The following is a 19,313-nucleotide window of genomic DNA, read 5'->3' on the forward strand; positions in this document are numbered from 1 at the left end:
TCGATTTCGAACGGCAAAGCGGTAGATCAGTCACCCGACGTTGAAACCCCCTAAACAGCCCCCAAATCCGTGTGCGGCTCGAGGTTGTAAATCATTTCTCACAGGACATGGTGTGTCCCTCCAGTCCCACACGCACTTCTCTGTCACTCGCACAGCTCAGAACCGGAATTCAAGCGGTTAATTTGCGATGGCGGAACGCCAAATTCTGCCACAAAACTGTAGAAATACTAGCTCCCAGCGCGTAAGGCATAGAATCGTTGCGGCCTGTGTCTGCGCCTTACGCACGCTTCTAGCGCGAGTATTAATTAAAATCCACCGCCGCAGGAATGCCTCCCGCAACAAGACACATAATTAATGCTGTTTAACACTCCATTGGCTTGGCACTTCGCGGGAAGGCCCAACCCGTCTGGCTGGATCAATTTGTTTCGTCACGTCGTGGGGAAGGATTCGTTCCGAGGAGCTCCCTATCGAATGCGATCTTTGCGCGTGGTGCACAAATCATCACGGTCTACTTGGGAAAGGCCGCAAAAGAAATGACCCTTTGGAGGTTTTTTTTTTTTTTGGAGGAACGACTTTCTTTCCAAAGGTCAGAAGGTTCTTTTTGGAAAGTACTCTGCCCAAGCTGGTGAGAGATAAATCCGATTACATTATCAGCAAGATCGCGTTCAGCCCACCTGGCCAGTACGTATGTGGCTTGCGATACGTTAAGCTTTCAATTTACGATCCTCAAACTGATGCGCAAATAAGATTCGTTTAGCGAAAGGTTAAACGGTTTGAGTAACTCTTTAACTTTTCCATTCGCCATGCAGGTGATTGGAGCATTGGTTTTTTGGCTGACGTTAAGTAGGATCAAAAACGGTTTAAAGTTCATTTTCAGCCTCCGGTAAACGATCTTTTCAGTACGACATTTCAAGTATGCAATAAATACTTTTGGAACCAATATTCTAAATGATTTGAGCCTCTTCAAACATCCACACAAAGCTTCGTCTTCGTCGAGTTTTTTTTCCAATCCGTTTTCTCCTTTCAACCAGTTTGCTGGCTTACTGACCCAATTATCCAACCCTTTATGGTACAGCCGCCCGGCTCGATTCTAACATGCACCGGTTGTAAAAATGCACCGTTCTCCCCCAACCATAAAGATCAAGTTGATTTTTTCCGTCACGAAAAACGCGTCCCTCCTTGCGCTCCCCTCCCGACGATCAGCTGCAAAGTGGAAACAAGTTGCAAATGATTTATCCCACCGCAGCCGCCGCCTTCACCGCCACGCTATTGCAGCTTTGATATCCCGATATTCGGAGTCGTTGATGGTCGGAACACTTTTTATTACCTTTCCCCCAAACCGAAACCGTGACGCTGCGGAACCACGGGGATTCCGGCCTTTCGGATCCGGCCGATCCATGGCAGCATATATCCCCACGCTCTCGGGCAGCCTGTTCCGTGCCTGCTTCGTCGTTGGCGCTCGTCGGGGGAGTAGTGAGTACGACATGGGAGTTGAACGACAACAACAGGTTTATGCGATGATTTATTCCGCACCATAAAGCTCTAGAAATCATGTGAAATAATCACACGGGGTTCACGGGGCTGCTGGGACCGTACCGACGCGATCGCGAGATTCATTCATAAACGTCTAATCAACGATCGGAACCCATCGCTCAAGGGGTCGGTTGGGAGAGGTACTCGGGCAGTTTGGGGGTGCTCATGTGGGGTGAGTTATTGAATGTCTGATCAGAGTTTATTGCACATCATCCATCTGGTGCCAATTCTAAGCAGCAATCATTCGTCATTCGTAGCAAAAAAATGGCATAGTGTGTTCTAATCCGGTCGGTCGCGATTATGCTGAACATGAGCATGGTGGTATGTAGCGATTTATAATCGAGACAAGTGCTTAATTAATTTAAATGTTACATTTGAACAGAATAACCACTGAATCCGCCTGGAGCTAAGGCGACTGGCGATTATGATTTGTTTAAAGTGGAATTCTCTGTTTTTACCCGCTTCACAAGACGCCCGCGCGATGCGATCCACCGACCCAGACAAAGATCACTCAAGGTCTCCCTGCCCTGCATATCTCAATCAAAAAAAGGGCCAGTTAGGGTGAGATTATTTTTTCAGCACCCTGTAACGGGGCCGTCACTCGCTTTTTTTTACCTTCCATCGCACTTCTCTTCCATCGTTTGCTCTAATCCGAAACCGCCCGTGACGGTCCACCGGGGTAACGGAATAAATCAATTAGTACAACACACGCCACGGCAACCCCCCACCGTAATGGCATCGGTTGTGGGGTGGGAGAAGAAGGAGAGGGAGGGAGGGAGGGTGAACAAAAACAAAATAACGAAAAAACCATTTATCTTCGGGTACGATCGCACCGGCCCGATAATACGATGGGCACGATCCTTCAAACTGCACAGGTCACCCGATAGATGGAGGGGGGGGGGGGGTGTTTGGTGGATGGAAAATGCAGTCATAGGGAACATGCACACCAAGTTCCCTGTTGGAGGATAAATGGAAATAATTCAATCGACTCACGATTTCCATCAAACCAAAAGCACACTCGTCAGGCGGTCCTATTTTTGCTTTACCATGACCACCGAAAACAAAACGAGACATTTCAAGAATTTCCAAGAGCGAACGAGAAAGAGAGAGAGAGCCAAAGTGATGGAGAAGGGCTTACACATTCGCTCGAACGACTAGAAATGTTTCTAGCTTTTGTTCGGGCAGAGTAAAGCCTGAAATGGGATGTATCACCCTGTGAGGTTGTTCCACTAATCGATCGACAATCTCTGCTCACGGACGGATTGACATGCTAGTTTCTGCTTCGAGTATGTGTTTGGAATAAGAATTCAGCATTCACCTGCACAGGACTTTGGGCTTTTGATGCAACACCCCACCCACGAACTCGCCCCCGGGCACAGAACAGAGAAAGGGACGCCGTTTGCACGAGCAGGATATAAATAACGCTAAAAGTGCCATAAAACAAACTGTCAGGTGCGATCGCGGAAAATCGCGAAATTATCACCAACGCCACCCTCTGTGGCTCGCTCGGTCGGTGGCACACAGCAGAAAAACAACGCGCAAGTGTGCAAGTGCACTAAACTGCACTATTCATGCCCCACCAGCCTGGGTGTCTTCCCTTTCGCGTTTGCGTTCCACCAGACGCACGGAGTGAACCATGGTGGCTCCAATTTGTCTGATGATGCGATTAATCCCATTTCCACCCCTTGGCTGCACAACCTTTTTACACACACACACACATGCACCGAGTTGGCAGTCAAGATGCAGCAGCCGGTGCTGTTTTGTTGTCGGTTTCTGTTTTGCTGAGAAACCCCCCGGAGGGGGTGAAGAAAGGAACAAGGATGCGCCTCATCCTCTTCTCAATTCCCCTTTTGCGGTTTTTGTTTTATTGCATTTTAATGTGCAATTTCATAACGGATTCATGCGGCGTTGCAACACTGGGTGACACTAGCGATCGCCGGCGAGGCCGTTGTTGTTGTGTGCGAGCGAGCGCGCGTGTGCACGCCAGGAATTCTGATCAGCTGCAGTTGCAGGCTCGCAACTTGTTGACAGCAGCCGGGTGAGGGTGCGAGGACAATTGGACGATCGAGGTGAGCCTTCTCTCGCTTGTCTCTCTTTCTCTCTCTTCTTGCACGCACATAAATTACCATTCGGAATTTATCGCTTGCAACAGCCGGAACAGCAAACGGTGTCGTGCACCAGCAGCAGCAGTAAGGTGCAATTGCACTTTTGCTGGTGATGATGATGTTGAATTGCTCCTCCGATAAAAGAGGACTTGGTTGGGGATGCTAGGAGAATGTAGAAAGTGGATTAAATGCCTCTTTGTTGCATTCCGGGCGGGGCTTTGGGTTGGGCATGTAACATGACGTGCTAGCAGCTGAGATTAAGTCGAGCAAAAAGTACGTCTTGAGACAATCGTTATTGGCTGAGTCAGCGATGTCGTCATTCAACGTTTTTTGGCAAAGATTTGTAGTTCTAAAGCAAAATGTTGATGTTCTGCTCGATGCCTTTGGAAGTTTGTTTCAACCGAAATCAATACCATGAAAGTAAAAAGCGTTTGATGCAGTTTTGCTCCAGATAAATCGGTCAAGATCAGCGAAGCATTGATGCTTTTATAACCTACTTGCTGCACTGAAATAATTAATACCTTTTTTGTGATTATGGTTGCATATTTCACAGTTCAAAGTGTGAAGAGTAGCAACACTTTCAAAATATTACTGTAAGTTTATGCAAAAATACAAACATTCACCTTTTTCTTGAAGGCAAACATTGCTGTACAAAAACATGATATGGTTAGTCGGCTGCAGACCTCACCGATCAAGCTCCAGGGTTGATTTATATACTGTGATACAACTGAGACTAGACCAGTTCAAGTCCGCGGCTGCCTTTCTTCTCAATTCAACTGCCATCAAACCAGCGTAACCGGTGATGAATCGATTGAAAACCATTTGAACGCGTCCAACCGGAACGCCGCCGTCGATGATCGCGATGCACATCTTCAAGTAGTCAACGATAGACTCCCGGCAGATGTGGGCCATCAAGAGTCTTGTGGAGAGAGGATGGTTTTTACCTCCCCATTTCGATTACAACATGCCACTGCCCTGGAGGTGTTGAACCGGGGAAAAGAAAGACCTTTCCCAATCCATGTTCACCCAATTCAAGTTTCTTCTGTGTTAATAAAACTCATCTTTATAACGTCCGATTTGTACTGCAACATTCCGTGCGGGGTTTCTCCGCTGCTTTACATTCAAATTGCCCAAAATAGAAAGGTTATCATTCGAAACGGAATGAAAAAAGTGTGCTCCCTCGACTGCGTGTGTCGAAGACCCGGGTCCTCTCGAACGACAAGCTTTTATTAATTTTATTCAATAAAAATTCCGCAAAGTCATTAGTTTCTAATTGATTTATTATTAATTTTCATATCAATAGCACACGGGCGGGAGCGAACGAGTGAGGCATAAATCCGGATCCGCCAGCATAAGACCCAGGGCGTGCCGCCGCCGCGTACGCAGGATGATGATGATAAAGTTGTACATTTTATAAACTTCATCCCCTTCCTTCTGCTTTCCAGCGAGAGTCTTTCTTGGGGCGCGCGCCTCAGTTCAATGAATCGTGGCACGGAGAGATGAAAACAGAGGAAGAGAAAAGAAAAACAGCCACGTCAGGGCTATTCCCCGTCCAATGCGCCGCTCGATTCGATCGATTTTCCCTCACCACGATAAGTGACCGCATCCGGGGAAGCACGACCAGTCGAACGACCGGCCGAGTCTAGCCCGGGCCCCTACGTCTACGCAAGCACAAAGTCTACAAAAGCAAATTACTCATCACACGATGATGGCGCGGCTAGGCGCGACCTCCGAAACCACCGTCCGCTAGCCCCCTCCCTTAAATCATCCCTGTTCAAGCACATTGACCACACACGACGGCGAACGGTCGTTGTCGAACGGGAGGTAAATTGCCGCCAAGACTACCGCCAAGACTTTGTCGATCGGGACAACGTGACGCGGAGACGCTTGAATCGCGATTAATTTTCCCAATGAGCCGGCACAGCGCAACAACACAACCTGCCACCGCCTGCCCCCACCACGATTGCGTTATCTGTTGCTTGTTGCAAAGGGTGGGTGGACAAATCAATCGAGAAATGCCGCCCAGCTCGATACTACCGTACACGCACCGCCAATCGGGTCGAAACGGCGAGGCTGACGCTTTGTTTGCGGAAGCAAGGTGTCATGGCTCAAGGCGAGTGCGCGTTTGCTTACCCGGGCTTGTGAGTCAACCATGGCGGGGGCCTTCTGTGTTGACAAAGCGGCCTACGCAAATTTGGCAACCCTAAAAAGTCAACAGTCCGTCAACTTTGTGAATTATTTGTCCCAAAAGCGAAGGCAGCGAAGCGCAAGCGGAATTGACGGAGTCGACGACCAGGCAGAAACGGGGACGATCGTCCGCGGCTTCTTGATATCTCGATGGATAACGCTGATCTGTTTGCTTTTGCAGCTTATTACAACGATCACACCGACAAAAACCGGTTCCACCGTCATCGTTTTACGTTTCGCACAAAATACATAAACTTCCATCAGCAGCCAAAGCCAACAAACCCCAAAAAAGTGAAATAAAAATCACCCAAAAAATTGGCGATCGAAGTAAAACTTTTTAATTAACTCGCAACGGCTCGTCGTCGTCGCGTGGTGTTGGACACGCTGGCGCTAAAAAGAGAAGCACGAACCGATCGCTGACGCTGCTGCCGTTGGGACGATGCTGCTTTGCATGCTCCAGCAAAATAATTACCCCATCGATCAATCAGCCAATTTTATGGTTCATGTCTCGCATTCTGCTCGCTGACCGAACGGCGATTCGCGATGTGATGTTTGTTTACTTTGCCCAAGAATGAGGATGAAAGCAGTCCGTTTTTTTTGGGGGCCAGAAAGAAGAAAGAGCATTTTTTCTGCTCTGGAAATGGTTTATGGAGTATTTTCGCACACTTGCATGCTGCACGAACGATCCAGTTGGGAGTGTGAGTTTTGGGGAGGATTCTTATGGAGGGATGCAATCAGCATATTAACGAGAGAGCTGAGAGGAAGCATGTTTGGCATTTGTTAGTTTTTATGGGACCTGCAGATGGTTGTAAAAGTTTGAGTGATCGGTTTTATAGCAATCAAAGCGTTTGACTTATTTATTGCTGTTATTAGCATTAGCGATCTCTCCTCCAATAGCAATGTTTCAGAAGTAAGCTTGCTTTTTATTCCAAAATATGAAACTTATTAATTTGTTATCTTGCCGTGATAAGCCATTGTAATCCAAACGACTGCAGAGATGCAGCAATCATTAATTTACCCCATGGGCAACCGCATCGTCGGTTCAGCGCCATCTACTCCGGTGGTATGGATTTAATAACTTCATAATCAATAAATTGTAATCTACGTAAAAGGTAATAACGATAACAATAAAATTAATCTTGCCGTCGCGACTCGAGCAGCGACTGAAGATCGTGTGGTGGCGCCTCTTGGAATACCGTACGTGAAAGCATTCTACATACGATCAGTGCACGATCCATGCCCTTGCACCAGTTCTCCAGAGAGAGAGAGAGACAGAGAGATAGCAAACACACAACGTGATCGTGGCTGTGTGTCTGTCGGGGAAGTGCATTTTCATTTAATCGTTTCTATCGCTGATGACTATCGACAGCAAGCCCCAGAATTGAGTCGTTCCACTGATGGATGCCGGTGTTTCCCAGCACGATCTCGATCGCTGTTTGAGTTTGCATTCGTTTCGGTGCATGCTACCCACTTCCGTTGAGATCAAGCCACGAAAGCGACGTCAGCTTCATCGAAGCTCTCCATCAATTTGCCGTGCTAATTTGTTACGGCTTGCAAGGGAACAGAAATCAATGTAATGCCACCTACCTTCACATGCACCCGGCTGCTCGTCGGACAGCCCGAAGAACTCTTCCCGGCAGCGATCGCAATGGATGCCCTCCGTGCCGACATTACACTCACACTGCCCACTCACAACGTTGCACACCGTGCTGACCGACCCGTTCACATTGCACGCACAGGCCGGACAGTCTAGATCTAGATTGCCATAGCCCACCTGTGGACCGCCGGAGGAATACAAACACACAACAACGACCATGTTTAAACCGCTCCACGACAACGATTCTCGGGGCGATACTTACATCACACTCGTCACAGCGTCGGCCACCGTAGCGCGGCTTGCAGATGCACTGGCCCGTCGTCACGTCGCACACGTTCTTGAGCGCGCCCAGCTCGGAGCAGCTGCACGGCTCGCAACCATCATCCGGAACGCCCCAGTAGCCGGTTTTGCAACGCTCGCAGCGCCAACCTTCTGTATTGCCACTGAAGAAATGGAAGAGACAGACGGGGGAAACAAAAACTCGTGAGAAACACTTTCAAGGGCTCAATGACGACGCTCCTCTCATCATACTTACACACATTCGATGCATTCTCCAGTTTGAGCATTGCAAGGCCCTCCATGACAGGGACAAGGCAGACACTGACCACCGATCACCGTAGGCTCGCCGTAGTACCCATCGTCACATCTGAAAAATCGTAACTCCAATTACGCTAGATCTCACTTCACCGCTTTCTCAACCACCGTCTACTTACAATTCACAGTGATCGCCCGTGTATCCTTCCGGACACTGGGTACAAACGTACTCCGAAGGATCGGAACTCCCGCCACGAGACTGACAGTTGGGCGAAAAGTTATTGCTGGGAGTCTCCAGCGGACAGGCACATCGCTTACAATCGTCTGGCCGTCCAAGAGTCGCATTGCCGTAGAATCCGGGCAGACATCGTTCACAGTTTGTGCCGACGGTATTGTGCAAACAGAGACCACACTCGCCCGTCTCGAGATCACAGCTCGCCGCATGCCCATTGCACATCGAGCAGGGAATGCAGCGACCGATTCGTTCGTGCGTGACACTGGTTTCGTAGATGCGCACGTACCCAAAAGCACACTGCTCACAGGAAGTGCCCCGATAACCCTCGGGACATTCGCACAGCTCAATAAACCCGGAACTGCTAGCAGACGAGTCTGTTGTGGAGTGGGATCCGGAAAACAGATCGGCTTGCTCCAATACGCTTTCCACCTGGTCGGTGTGATAGGTTCCACGCAGCAGTACCACTTCCACGTCCGTAAGAACTGCCATAAACTGGGAGCGTGTGACGGGATCACCATGATACTCCGTGCGTCTTAATCTAGTGATGATATCCTTCACCGTTCGCGGCACGTGATACCAGCTGTCCTCCTTCAACGGTACCGTGATTGTTGCGCCTCCAGTCTCTTCATAGCTCTCCTCTCCATAGGCTATCTTCATGCCATTTCTACCCACCAGTATCAGACTTGGACCGACCGTCGGCTTACCACTCGTATCACCGCGCACCGTAATCCAATCCATCTTGAACGTTAATTGTGATCCATAACTGCGCAACAAATTTCCCAGATATCCTTCCGGTGCCTTCCAGTAAACTGCCTCCGTTTCGGGCATCTCAAACATACCGAACACCAGGAATCCTGTGTCGTTGTCCTTCGTAGGCACAATATGCTCACTCATGGCCAGATTGGTAACCGTCCAGCCTTTCAGCGTTGTATAACTGCTAGTCTCAACGTGCGCCACCGAACACTTGGTCCCGACTCCAGAGCAGTAACACTTGAGACATCCATCAATGTGATCTTCATCCAGCGCAAAATATCCTTCATCACATCGATCACAGCGCTCTCCGACGACGTGGGCCTTGCAACTGCACCTCTCATCGCATTCCCGCCCCGAAAGTGTGCCTCGTGCATCACAATCACACCGAGTGCACCGATCGCCCGAATGTCCTGGCAAGCATTCCGTGCACTGGGCACCAGTAAAACCTTCCAGGCAACGACACTCTCCTCCAATCGGACTACACTCTCCGACCGCTCCGGGAGATGTACAATTGCACGGAAGACATGGTTCTGGATGGTTTGGCAGACGATCCATTGGTCGGTAATAGCCTGGAAGACATCTTTCACAGTTAACGCCGGTTGTATGGTGGGTGCAATTCTGACACACTCCTCCTCCACTCATTTTCCCCCGAATGCTCAGGCTAAGGTGTTGCTCATCGACAAGCTTATCGTAGATGCAGGACTTGGCATGACCATGGCACTGAAACAAAAGATCGGGCTTTTAATGTTACGCTTAAAAGGAGACCAAGCAATCGGTTACCTACTTCACACTTCTCGCACTTGTTCGCTGCGACCGGAGTTCCGATGCGGTACGGTCGTTGGTTGTAGAGGGGACAGCATCGATCGCAATTCGCCCCGCAAGTATTATGCACACACTCACACTGCGGTTCGTTGTCGATGTTGTTGTCCATGGTTTTGCACTTCCCGGCATGGCCCGAACAAAAGCATCGTCCACCGATCCGCAATGATCGGATCGTGTAAAAACTTCGCTGTAAGAATAAACAAATGGTTTGTTGATGAGTGTTTACATCGAAACATCGTTTCAACGAATACAGCACCTCCCGTGCTCCTATGAGTATGCAATCCGCTGTACATTGAAAAGAGAAGTTCATAGGTAGAAACATTTCACGCTGCAGAAAGATTTCGTGCACATGAAACATTTCAATTTGAACTGTACGTTTCAATGAAAAGGGAAATAGCGTATTGCCCATGGAAATAAAACACCCTTTGCCCTTTATTTCGTTGATAAACATCAACAAACTCCAAATTTATTCACTCACCTGTGCCTCTGCAGATTGCATACGCAGCAGCCGTATCCGTACATATCGCGCTAGGGTGAAATTTTGCAGCTCAGGCGAAGTAATCATTTCACTCGGACGCCCGCTGATGATGGAAAGATTGATCTCCCCATTTTCCAACGGTTCCAGCGAGGAAAACTGTGTCGAACAGATCACCTCTGTGTCGCTCTTGAAGATGTAGTTCGCGGTGTACGCGGGCAGCCCGAACCGCTCCCGGCACTCGGTGTCGTCGGCCGCAAAGTACTGCCACGCATCGTACGCCCGTCCGTCCATCGATTTTTCCAGCACCCAGGCGGCGGGCAGGGGCGAAATGGCGGCACGCATCGTGAAAAACACTATCTGATACAGCTGGAAAGGATAGAAGCGAGCACAGAACGGAACAATATAAATGCCTGAAATGCGTTTGTATCAGCGTGTACCCGTTCACCTGAAACTATTTAACCACCCGTGTGCCTCTGTGTTGACCAGTCAATGCGAAAGGATTTTGCAGAAATGCATTCCAATTATCCAATTCGAATGAGGGAGGTCGGGCGAATTCAATGTGCAATAAAAATGTACTGTAAAACAGCAATTGGCAGGCCGGATTGCACGTTCGCCAACCGCTTCGCATCGCCGACGTGTTGCAACATTGGAAAAGTATTTTAATTCGGTATGGGAAGAGACTTGCAGGCGGTCGTCTGTTGCAATTTTGCCCGGGAGCTTTCGAGGAATTTGTGTGAAATGCCATGATTGGAAAATGTAACGTAACACTAACATGTTCTCCGAATAGTTTCTCTTTCATTAATGAGCAAATAAATGATGTTTTAAAAGAGGATTTATAACAAAAATTAAGATTCATTAAGATCGACAATACCGATTGATTATCGATCCCCCAATCATTCCATTTTGGAGAACATCCTCGCCTAAACTGTCAGAAGTACATGATTTGTACGAGTGGCATCATGTTCAATTACTCTCCCAATCATTTCTTGCAACAAAGGCTTTGCTCCAGTTATGGTAATCTCTGCCCAAACAGGCTGCCAGCCGATCGGAAACACTTAATTGGCTCACAAATAACACCCACGACACTTTTCCTACTTAGGTGCGCTTCGAATCCTCCGCAAACCATCGCGTACCGGTGCATTCGCGGTGGTCCACCGATCGATCCACACAAAACCCACAGCGCACGGGGTGAAACCTACAAATTTGCTCGTTCTGCTCCCCTCACGACGCTACGGGGGAAATTCGTCTCGGGCATCGCGGTGCACCAGCGGTTCCATTTTTGGTGCACGGGCACATGGTCATTTTTGTAAAACAAAATCAAACCAGCCCGGTTTGGAATCGCGACGCCATCGGCTCGTGAAGTGCTCTGGAGATCTGGAGCAGTATCGGAACAAGGGGACAACCACTATTCCACCCAGAGCTAGCTAAGCAGACCGGCTCGAGATGGTGGGCACGATATTGCCTAGCAGAAGAAAACTTCCCCCATTGACTAGAGCGGTAGAAAAATGTGCTCCGCGGGGTTGGGGTGGCCTTTATTTCGAAAATAATTAGCTCAATCATAATGCTGAGCCTCCGGTGGGGCGCCCTGAGGAAACCCGGCGCTGTACCGAGCAATCGCTCAACGGCAAAGGACACTAAAGGGGGAACAAGCAAGTCAGAGCGTTTTTCATCCTATCTAGCAGACCTGTCCCTCGAGAGAGCGCTCGGGATCGCAATCTGTAGCGCACTCAGCACACACACACACTCGCAGAAACATACGCTCCAATGGAACGGATGCTGATGCACAAAAGTCGTGACATTCTCGCAAGCAAACAATTATTTTCTAGCCCTTTTATGGTCACAATTTAAAGGAGAAAAGTTCACGTACGAATAATGCGCGGCTGGAAATCGTCAACGAAGGCAGCCACAACAGCAGCAGCAGCTTGGAGCTTAAGCTGGAGCAAATCGGGCACGATACTCGGACCCAGCTCCAGACATGCCCATTTATGTTATGAGTTTGCCGCGACGAATCAATGCTGAGGGCGCGCTGTGTGCTGGTCTTGTTCCGAATGGCACACACCACAAACCATTCCCGATCCATTGCGTCGTCAATATCCTCCAACGGTGAACGGTGAACGTTTCGTTGAAGGGTTCGTGTTCCTGTGTTTCCGAGTCCTCGTTGTCAAGAATTATGTGTAAATCAAGCGAGCCAAGCGGTGCGACAAACACGCTGCAGAGCGCAACATGTGAGGGAATGGAAAGGCCTTAGAACATACCAGCCACATTACTCAGCGCAGCAATGTGACGAACAGCATGTCCGGACGATGTACACCCGCGGCTAGCAGTGTTTGTGTCCGCGCGAAAAAGGATGTTCGATGCTTAATGAGGGACGGCTGGGGGGCTACGTTTTGTTTGACGTCTTATGGCACATTCCACTGGGGAACGTGCAAACATGCGAATGTCATGACCAAAATCAGACTGAAAATTCTATCATGAAGTCTACAGAGCAGACTACGAACACCGCACACCGGCGGCAAAAGTAGCGGGGTATGCCATCTACCAACTCTGATATATGACGAAAAATTGCACTCGTCGCCGCTAAATTAATGAGTAGCATCAATCCCATCAATCTTCCTCATCAGCGAGCCAATCAATCGGGCCATAGCTAAATCGAGCACGGATCGAACACATTTTCCAAGAAGCCGCAGATCTCATCGCTCTTATCCCTGCAAACGATCGAGCAGGCAAGAGGAGTTCCGGTCCGAAGTGTTTGCCCTTTGAGTGGCCGAGTGTGCAGTCGACGCGCCTTGTCCAGCGCGAAGCTCTATCAAAAGACTTCAACCAGCGGGGCGGTGACGAACCTCGATAATCTTAACGAGTTTCCTACCGCATTACATTTCACCTCGATGAAGATGTTTTCTTCCTTTTCTTTACTCTTTTTTTACTGGAGCTCTGGTGGGGACATTCCCCATCCAAAGGTAAAGAAATCCGCTCGAAAAGTAGGCCACAAACGCGACACAATTGAAACGCAATGACAGAAGCTTACGACCCCAAACAATCGGAAGACTCCTCTCTACACCCCAGCGGCCAAAGGGGCCAAAGTGTAAATGGTCCTGATTGATGCTCAAAATGGGCATCCCTTTGCGTAAACACCCAGTGGAAGCGATTTAAAATTGTTAGCCGTTGCCGTTTACTGCCCATCCCCAACGGGCAGACTAATGGCCATTCATCAAATGTTAATCTTTTAACAAACGATACTTTAAACACTGTTGAAATGGCTTTACAGTGAGATGGTGTTTTTTTATTCCTCTTCACTCCCTTTGCTACCTAATCGAGCTACAAAGCGTAGCACAATGCAGCCGAGTTTGCGCATGTTGGCCTAAGAAAAGCTTTCAAATTTCAAGAGCTTTTGCCTTCTTTCTTCTCTGTTGCTGTCTGTAGACCCAACCGCTTGCAGCTTGAACAAATTTGACGAAACAATAAACATGAGCGCGAGTTGCGTTTGGAGCTTTTTTTTTGTTGTCAAAAATTGCCGCCATTTATGGGTGTTTTGATGAAAAGTGCAAACACTTTTTTCGGAAAGGAACCGAAAACAGTTAAACAATCAAGAAACGACCCTTAGTGCATGGGCACCAAGCGACATCTATCGCACCAAATTATTCTGGATGCAATTGGATGCGGATGACTCAGTGCGGTGTTGTCCCAACGAACCCCCGGCACTGCTTGTTTGAACGAATTCATTCAACAACTGCACTAACCGTTAAAATCAACAAAACATTACGATCCCTCCGAGGTATGTAGAACAGTGTCTGAGCATGGACATTCCAACGCAGACAATTCAAGCGCCACATGCCAGACGTTGGCATTGATACCCACAGAACCGCGGTTTTAGCTGTGCGTGTGTGTGTGTGTGTTTGAGGGAGCATAGTTTTCAAACAATCAAATATTGACAAACATTTGGGAAAGAATGTGGGTAAAAATCTTTCAAAAATCGATACCTGAATCCACTCTTACTAAAGAAACCATACTAAATTCAGTATTGTTCATGGTCAGAATTGATTGAGTTGTAGCAATGTGACCCTAACCTTATTTTGAAACAGAAAACGAGAAGTCATTATGACTGTTTATTTTCATTGGAAAGTATTTACTCGAGAGTTATGCTAACAATATCTAGAAATTGTTTCTAAAAGTCCATCATTTTAAGCTCCCAACGCAGCCCGGCAGGCTCGGAAGCTCTCCAATAGCTCACTCATGATTGAACAGGGTTGCCGAATAATTGTGGTCATTATTATTCAAATTCAAAGACACCCTTTTTCCACTGCAACAAGCGTCGGTTTTGGAAGCGGTCAGTGTCATTACCCGGTCGCTTCAAACGAGTTTCCATTCGGGTGTCTCTAACGGTTGTGCTATCGCCCTTCTAATGCAGCGTCGTAGCATGCGTGCCATCACCCCGACCACACAGAGCTGCAGAAATATAAATATCATCTCTCCAAACATTTCCTCATTCGAGAGGAGCAATATTAATAACCACAATAAGCGTAATGGCATTCGAAGAGCCCATACCAGCCCGGGCCAGCACAACACAACACGGCAGGAAGAACGTCAAGGAAGGCCACCCTTTTGCATGCCGGATCCGCTCTGAATGCACCTGAAACCCTCGGCACAGGGTGAGATAGAAGCATCTCTTTCTTGTGCCACCACCCCGAAGGTGGTCCCCGTGCGTTGAATGGCGCTGATCGACTATGTAAATAAATACGCCCGGGAGAGAAAATGAACTCCCACCACAGCAAGACACTTCTGCTTACGTTGGCAAGTGCTATGGTCGGTTTTTTTCTCTCTTCCATTTCGTTTGTACCTTTCATCTACTTTGTCCGAGACAGCCCCACCTATCGGTTGGGTTACATTCGAATATGTGTATCCATCTCAAAACTACAACAGCACAGTTGCACAGTGCACACAGTTTTGATTTAATTCAATTGCCATTCGTTTTGCATGCTCCCGGCGGGTGTGATCGTGCGAACGGGCAAAGTGTTCGATCGGTATACACGCTGGACATTAGTGACGTCCAGCGGCGTTCACTAATGAGCCGGTTTTGTACGTGCCGGCATGGTATCCGAACTCCACCAAGCCCATGATTAGCGGGCAAAGTTGCGAATTATTTCAACACGTTTTATCGCAGCTTAACCGATGCATCCATCGGCGTACGATCGGTGTTCGACTGTGGTGTGGGTTCGCTTTCCAATCGGTGGCACCGAGAGTCGTGTATCAGGGATAGATATTAAGATGTTGGGAGCGTTAAAGCGTTGTAAATCGATTATTGCCGTCAGCTTAGTGTCCTGCAGCAGGTGTGTATGTTGAATGTTGCACGTTTTGATAGTGATTGGCTTTCGATTGGAGCAAATTTTTAAGCACGAGTCGAACATACACTTTTGGATTATGCAAGCGAAATGGTAGATAGACTTCAAATTGAGGGTATTGAGATAGGATAAGGCTTTAATACAAGTCGTAAAGTAAATCCACTAATATAATAAAAACCATCATTGAAAGCTCTGCAGGTTAATCAGCTAATGCTCACATATTTAACTAATTTTACAATCATCATAAATATTGGAGACCTTTACTTAATGTTTTCTATGACATATTGATGCACAATCGATACTAATCAGCTCAAAATACCAAAAACCCACGCTAAGGAAAACCACCGTGAAAGATCGCCTCTTTCTCTGCCCACCAAAAAACGTTCGATCGGATCCGATCAAGATCGGTCTGTACGATAAGATGAAAAATGTTCGACACGATCCTCGATGGCCCCGTTGCCTAAACCCATCCGACCATGGAAAATAAGCAAAGGAAAAGCTTGCTGAATGTGGTATTCATTAATGACAAAAAGGATGTGGTAAAACATATACCCCAAACCCGTGATGACAATCGGTCGAAAAAGGAGAAATGGGACATGCTGCTGGAGGGCAAAAACACAACGACAACGATCAACAAGAACCGGCAGCGCTTGTAGCAACCAGCTGTTCCGATGTTCATCGATTATTTACCGTCGCTGTCGAAGCTCGAGCTACCTCCCAGGTATTGTCGTGATTAATGTAACTGCCAGCTAGCAGGGGAAGCGATTGGTGTTCAGCAAGGCAAAGGCGTCGACGCGATCGTTTGGGTTGGTTTTCTGCACAGCTTCAAAAAGGGACAGTTTGTTCAATACTGTTGAGCACTTGTTATGATTCATGATTAATGAAGATCTCCTGTGGTTATAGTTTTAATAACATTATCGCTTGTGCAATCTGTGCTCTGCTCACAGATGGTTGAGATAGTTTCTCAAAAGTAGCCAAAGTGATGGAACGATAATTCAATTAATGTTTACCTTTACCCACCCTTGGGCGTCGAAACCAGTACGAGCAACACGAACAGCACAAAAAAAGGTTAAAAGCTTTCTGAGTTCCGAATGCGTCCGATAATTCCGTCAATTGCCGTGCAACTTGAGCCCATCATTTCGTTGCAGCGCCGCCAACCAACCAACCGTGCGATCATGTGGAGACATTATGCGGTAATATCTTAATTTGGCCCGGTTCGGTTTCAGCAACAGCGCAACGAAGTAAAAACAAAACAAAACCAACCTACAATCAAGGCTCATAAAATACGATTTAGTTAAGTGAGTGCTTCCAGTGAGCATCGCCCGTTCGCGTACGGATTCATTTAACCGAAAACTGTCGTTCGATTGCCCCGGCTGCCGGTTGGCTTGGGGTCGTAATTTGACTCTTAAAAGCTGCACCCCATTGGGACTGTGTCCCGCATACGCAGCCGCATTCTCCCACACGATATCGGCGGGAGTTGACCTTTTTTCCGGCGAATTGCTTCGAGAGGTTCCAATTTGTAGTATCAAATTTGGCGTACGCGTGTCTGGGGTAATTTGCATTTTATTCCAAGACAACAAGAGACACGTCGAAGGTGATTGTTTTTGATTCAAAATTAACTTTGGTTGAGGAGGACCTAATAACAAAAGTAAAGGAAGTAGCTCATGCTTGCAGAGAGTCATTATTTAAACAAAACACAAACAAACACTTCACCATAAGGCAGGGCTTGTGCATCGCTTACCCAGCTCTACCGCATCTTGATTAAAATAAACACGCACAAAAACATTCTAAGCAGTCCCTTTGACGGTTAAAAATGGTTGTAGAGTTGTACAAATAATTTCTTCAACATATCCTTGCCGTTCTTGCCGCTGGAGTGCATTTCTCGGGCACAGTTGGAGGTAGAGAGGAAGCAGCAGAGCAAATTGTTGTTCCCGTTCCTAGCCTCCAGCTCACACATGAAGAACAAGCTGTGATGGCGATCATGTTTCAAGCGCACCGAAATCGAACTACCGCATCGTTCTGCGGTTTTGCCAGCGTGTCGGTTCATAAACCAGAAGTGTGTTTACAAACTACTCGGTGAGGGAAAGACAAATAAAGCCGCTTCGAGACTACCAAAGCATCTTTGCGGATTTAAAAGCTTTATGGGCGAGAAGGTTTTTTTTTTAGAAAATGTGAAGATTCTTATTGGTGCTTTTACATTATTTTTCTTGAAAAACGTCTCAAAAAAGCAAGCCCACCGTACTTTGTATCCTACTCTTCCTTGGTGGTCCCTGAAGTGCGTTTTTTCCTGACATCATATATCCATTTCATCTCCACCGATGCTAACACCCTTTTCTCACTATTGTTTACTGGGTCAGTGATAGTGAAACTAACCAAAAGCTAATCGGTCGAAATATACCAAAGCGAGCGTTCCGAACAAAACTGTCTCTCTGTAATGGAAATGACTGCCTAAGGGTTACTACTTACAAGTTGTCAGACTGCGCTAAGCTTTCAGCTGTAGCCCTTCAGCCCTATTGCAACGGAATGGTATAAAAGCGTAGCGAACGCAAACAAAAAATGCCAAACCTACTTCACTAAAGTGACTCCGAAACAGCTGCAGGCCTAGATTAGCTACCGGAAACATGCAACCTTCACCCATCCAAGCGAGTGAAGGGCCCTAAAGCGGTTGAGTTTTTGTGTCCCATGAATTTAGCTCCATTTTTTCGAGTCGCATTAAGCAGGCCCTTATTCCGTAGGCGAGATTTTCCTCTCGATAGAAAGTGTGACGCAACAGTGATGGGTTTTATAGTGATATTTGATAGTTTTGGGGCAGCATTCGATGAAATTATCAGATCAAATGGATATATTTATAGCATTAAGAAAAACGTATCACATGTTAGCAGTAAAACACACAAATACGGAATATGTCACAGCCAAATGCCAACCGCTCCACGTTTGTGCAATGAAGAAATTATGACAATTCCATTTTTATGCATTTCTGTCACGCAATTCCACCTCAATTAGGCTCACAAAAGTACTTTCCAAATTCCAATCACCCAGCCCACAAATGCAGGTGTCCCTGGTACGCATTCAGCCGGCGAGAACGACAGTTAACGACAACCTCCTCTCGTTTAGATATCAACATGCAATTCCATCGGAACCCCTTTCACAAGCTCACCAAGACGCATGCGCAATCAAATTGGATCGTTTTTTGTTTGTTGGTGTCCAGCACGCTTTAAAACCGTACCGAACGTATCCTGCACGTTGGTCAACGGCATTGCTTCCCGTTTTGGCTGATGTGCTGGCTTCAGCTAACAGATCACGAGAAATAAAAGAGAGCGAGAAAAAAAGGCAACAAGAAAGGAGGTTTACTGTTTTTTTACTTCCTCCCTTTGGTACTTCCACCCACGATCCCTTGCCCGAAAAAAAGGGAACAAACAGGAACATCACACACACGCACACACACAAGTCGGACGATTCGCACTCATTAAAACATTCTTTTTCCCTTTCCCGGACCTACGACAAGCTAAATATGGCAAGCGTGCCATATAAAAAAGGGTAAACTGATTGGGGAGCGGTGAATGTGCTCGGAAAAACTCGGTTGGGGATGGGAAGTCTTGGTTGTTTGGTGGCGGTTTTCCGAGCAATTGCTTTCGGGAGCGGGCCGACCCGCCGAGACAGGCGTCAGGTCCAAGTCCGGCGGGTCCAGCCAGGCATCCAACCACCGCATGCCCATATCCTAGCGCACCGAAAA

The 19,313-nt window shown here is 47.5% G+C and overlaps 1 protein-coding gene across 2 annotated transcripts in view; it reads right to left on the reverse strand.

Annotated features, from left to right (window-relative positions):
* The window catches only part of LOC120901420 (laminin subunit alpha-1), a 76,447-nt gene that overhangs the window by 35,276 nt on the left and 21,858 nt on the right, over positions 1-19,313 (reverse strand). For both annotated transcript variants that reach the window (XM_040309356.1, XM_040309357.1), the window contains 6 exons: positions 10,245-10,610; positions 9,729-9,953; positions 8,136-9,664; positions 7,958-8,068; positions 7,685-7,865; positions 7,413-7,599 (listed from right to left, as the gene is read on the reverse strand). In XM_040309356.1, the coding sequence (XP_040165290.1) occupies positions 7,413-7,599; positions 7,685-7,865; positions 7,958-8,068; positions 8,136-9,664; positions 9,729-9,953; positions 10,245-10,610 (2,599 nt within the window). The remainder of the gene's footprint in view (positions 1-7,412; positions 7,600-7,684; positions 7,866-7,957; positions 8,069-8,135; positions 9,665-9,728; positions 9,954-10,244; positions 10,611-19,313) is intronic.

The sequence above is a fragment of the Anopheles arabiensis genome, chromosome 3 (assembly GCF_016920715.1).
Source record: "Anopheles arabiensis isolate DONGOLA chromosome 3, AaraD3, whole genome shotgun sequence".
Classification (NCBI taxonomy): Eukaryota; Metazoa; Arthropoda; class Insecta; order Diptera; family Culicidae; genus Anopheles; species Anopheles arabiensis.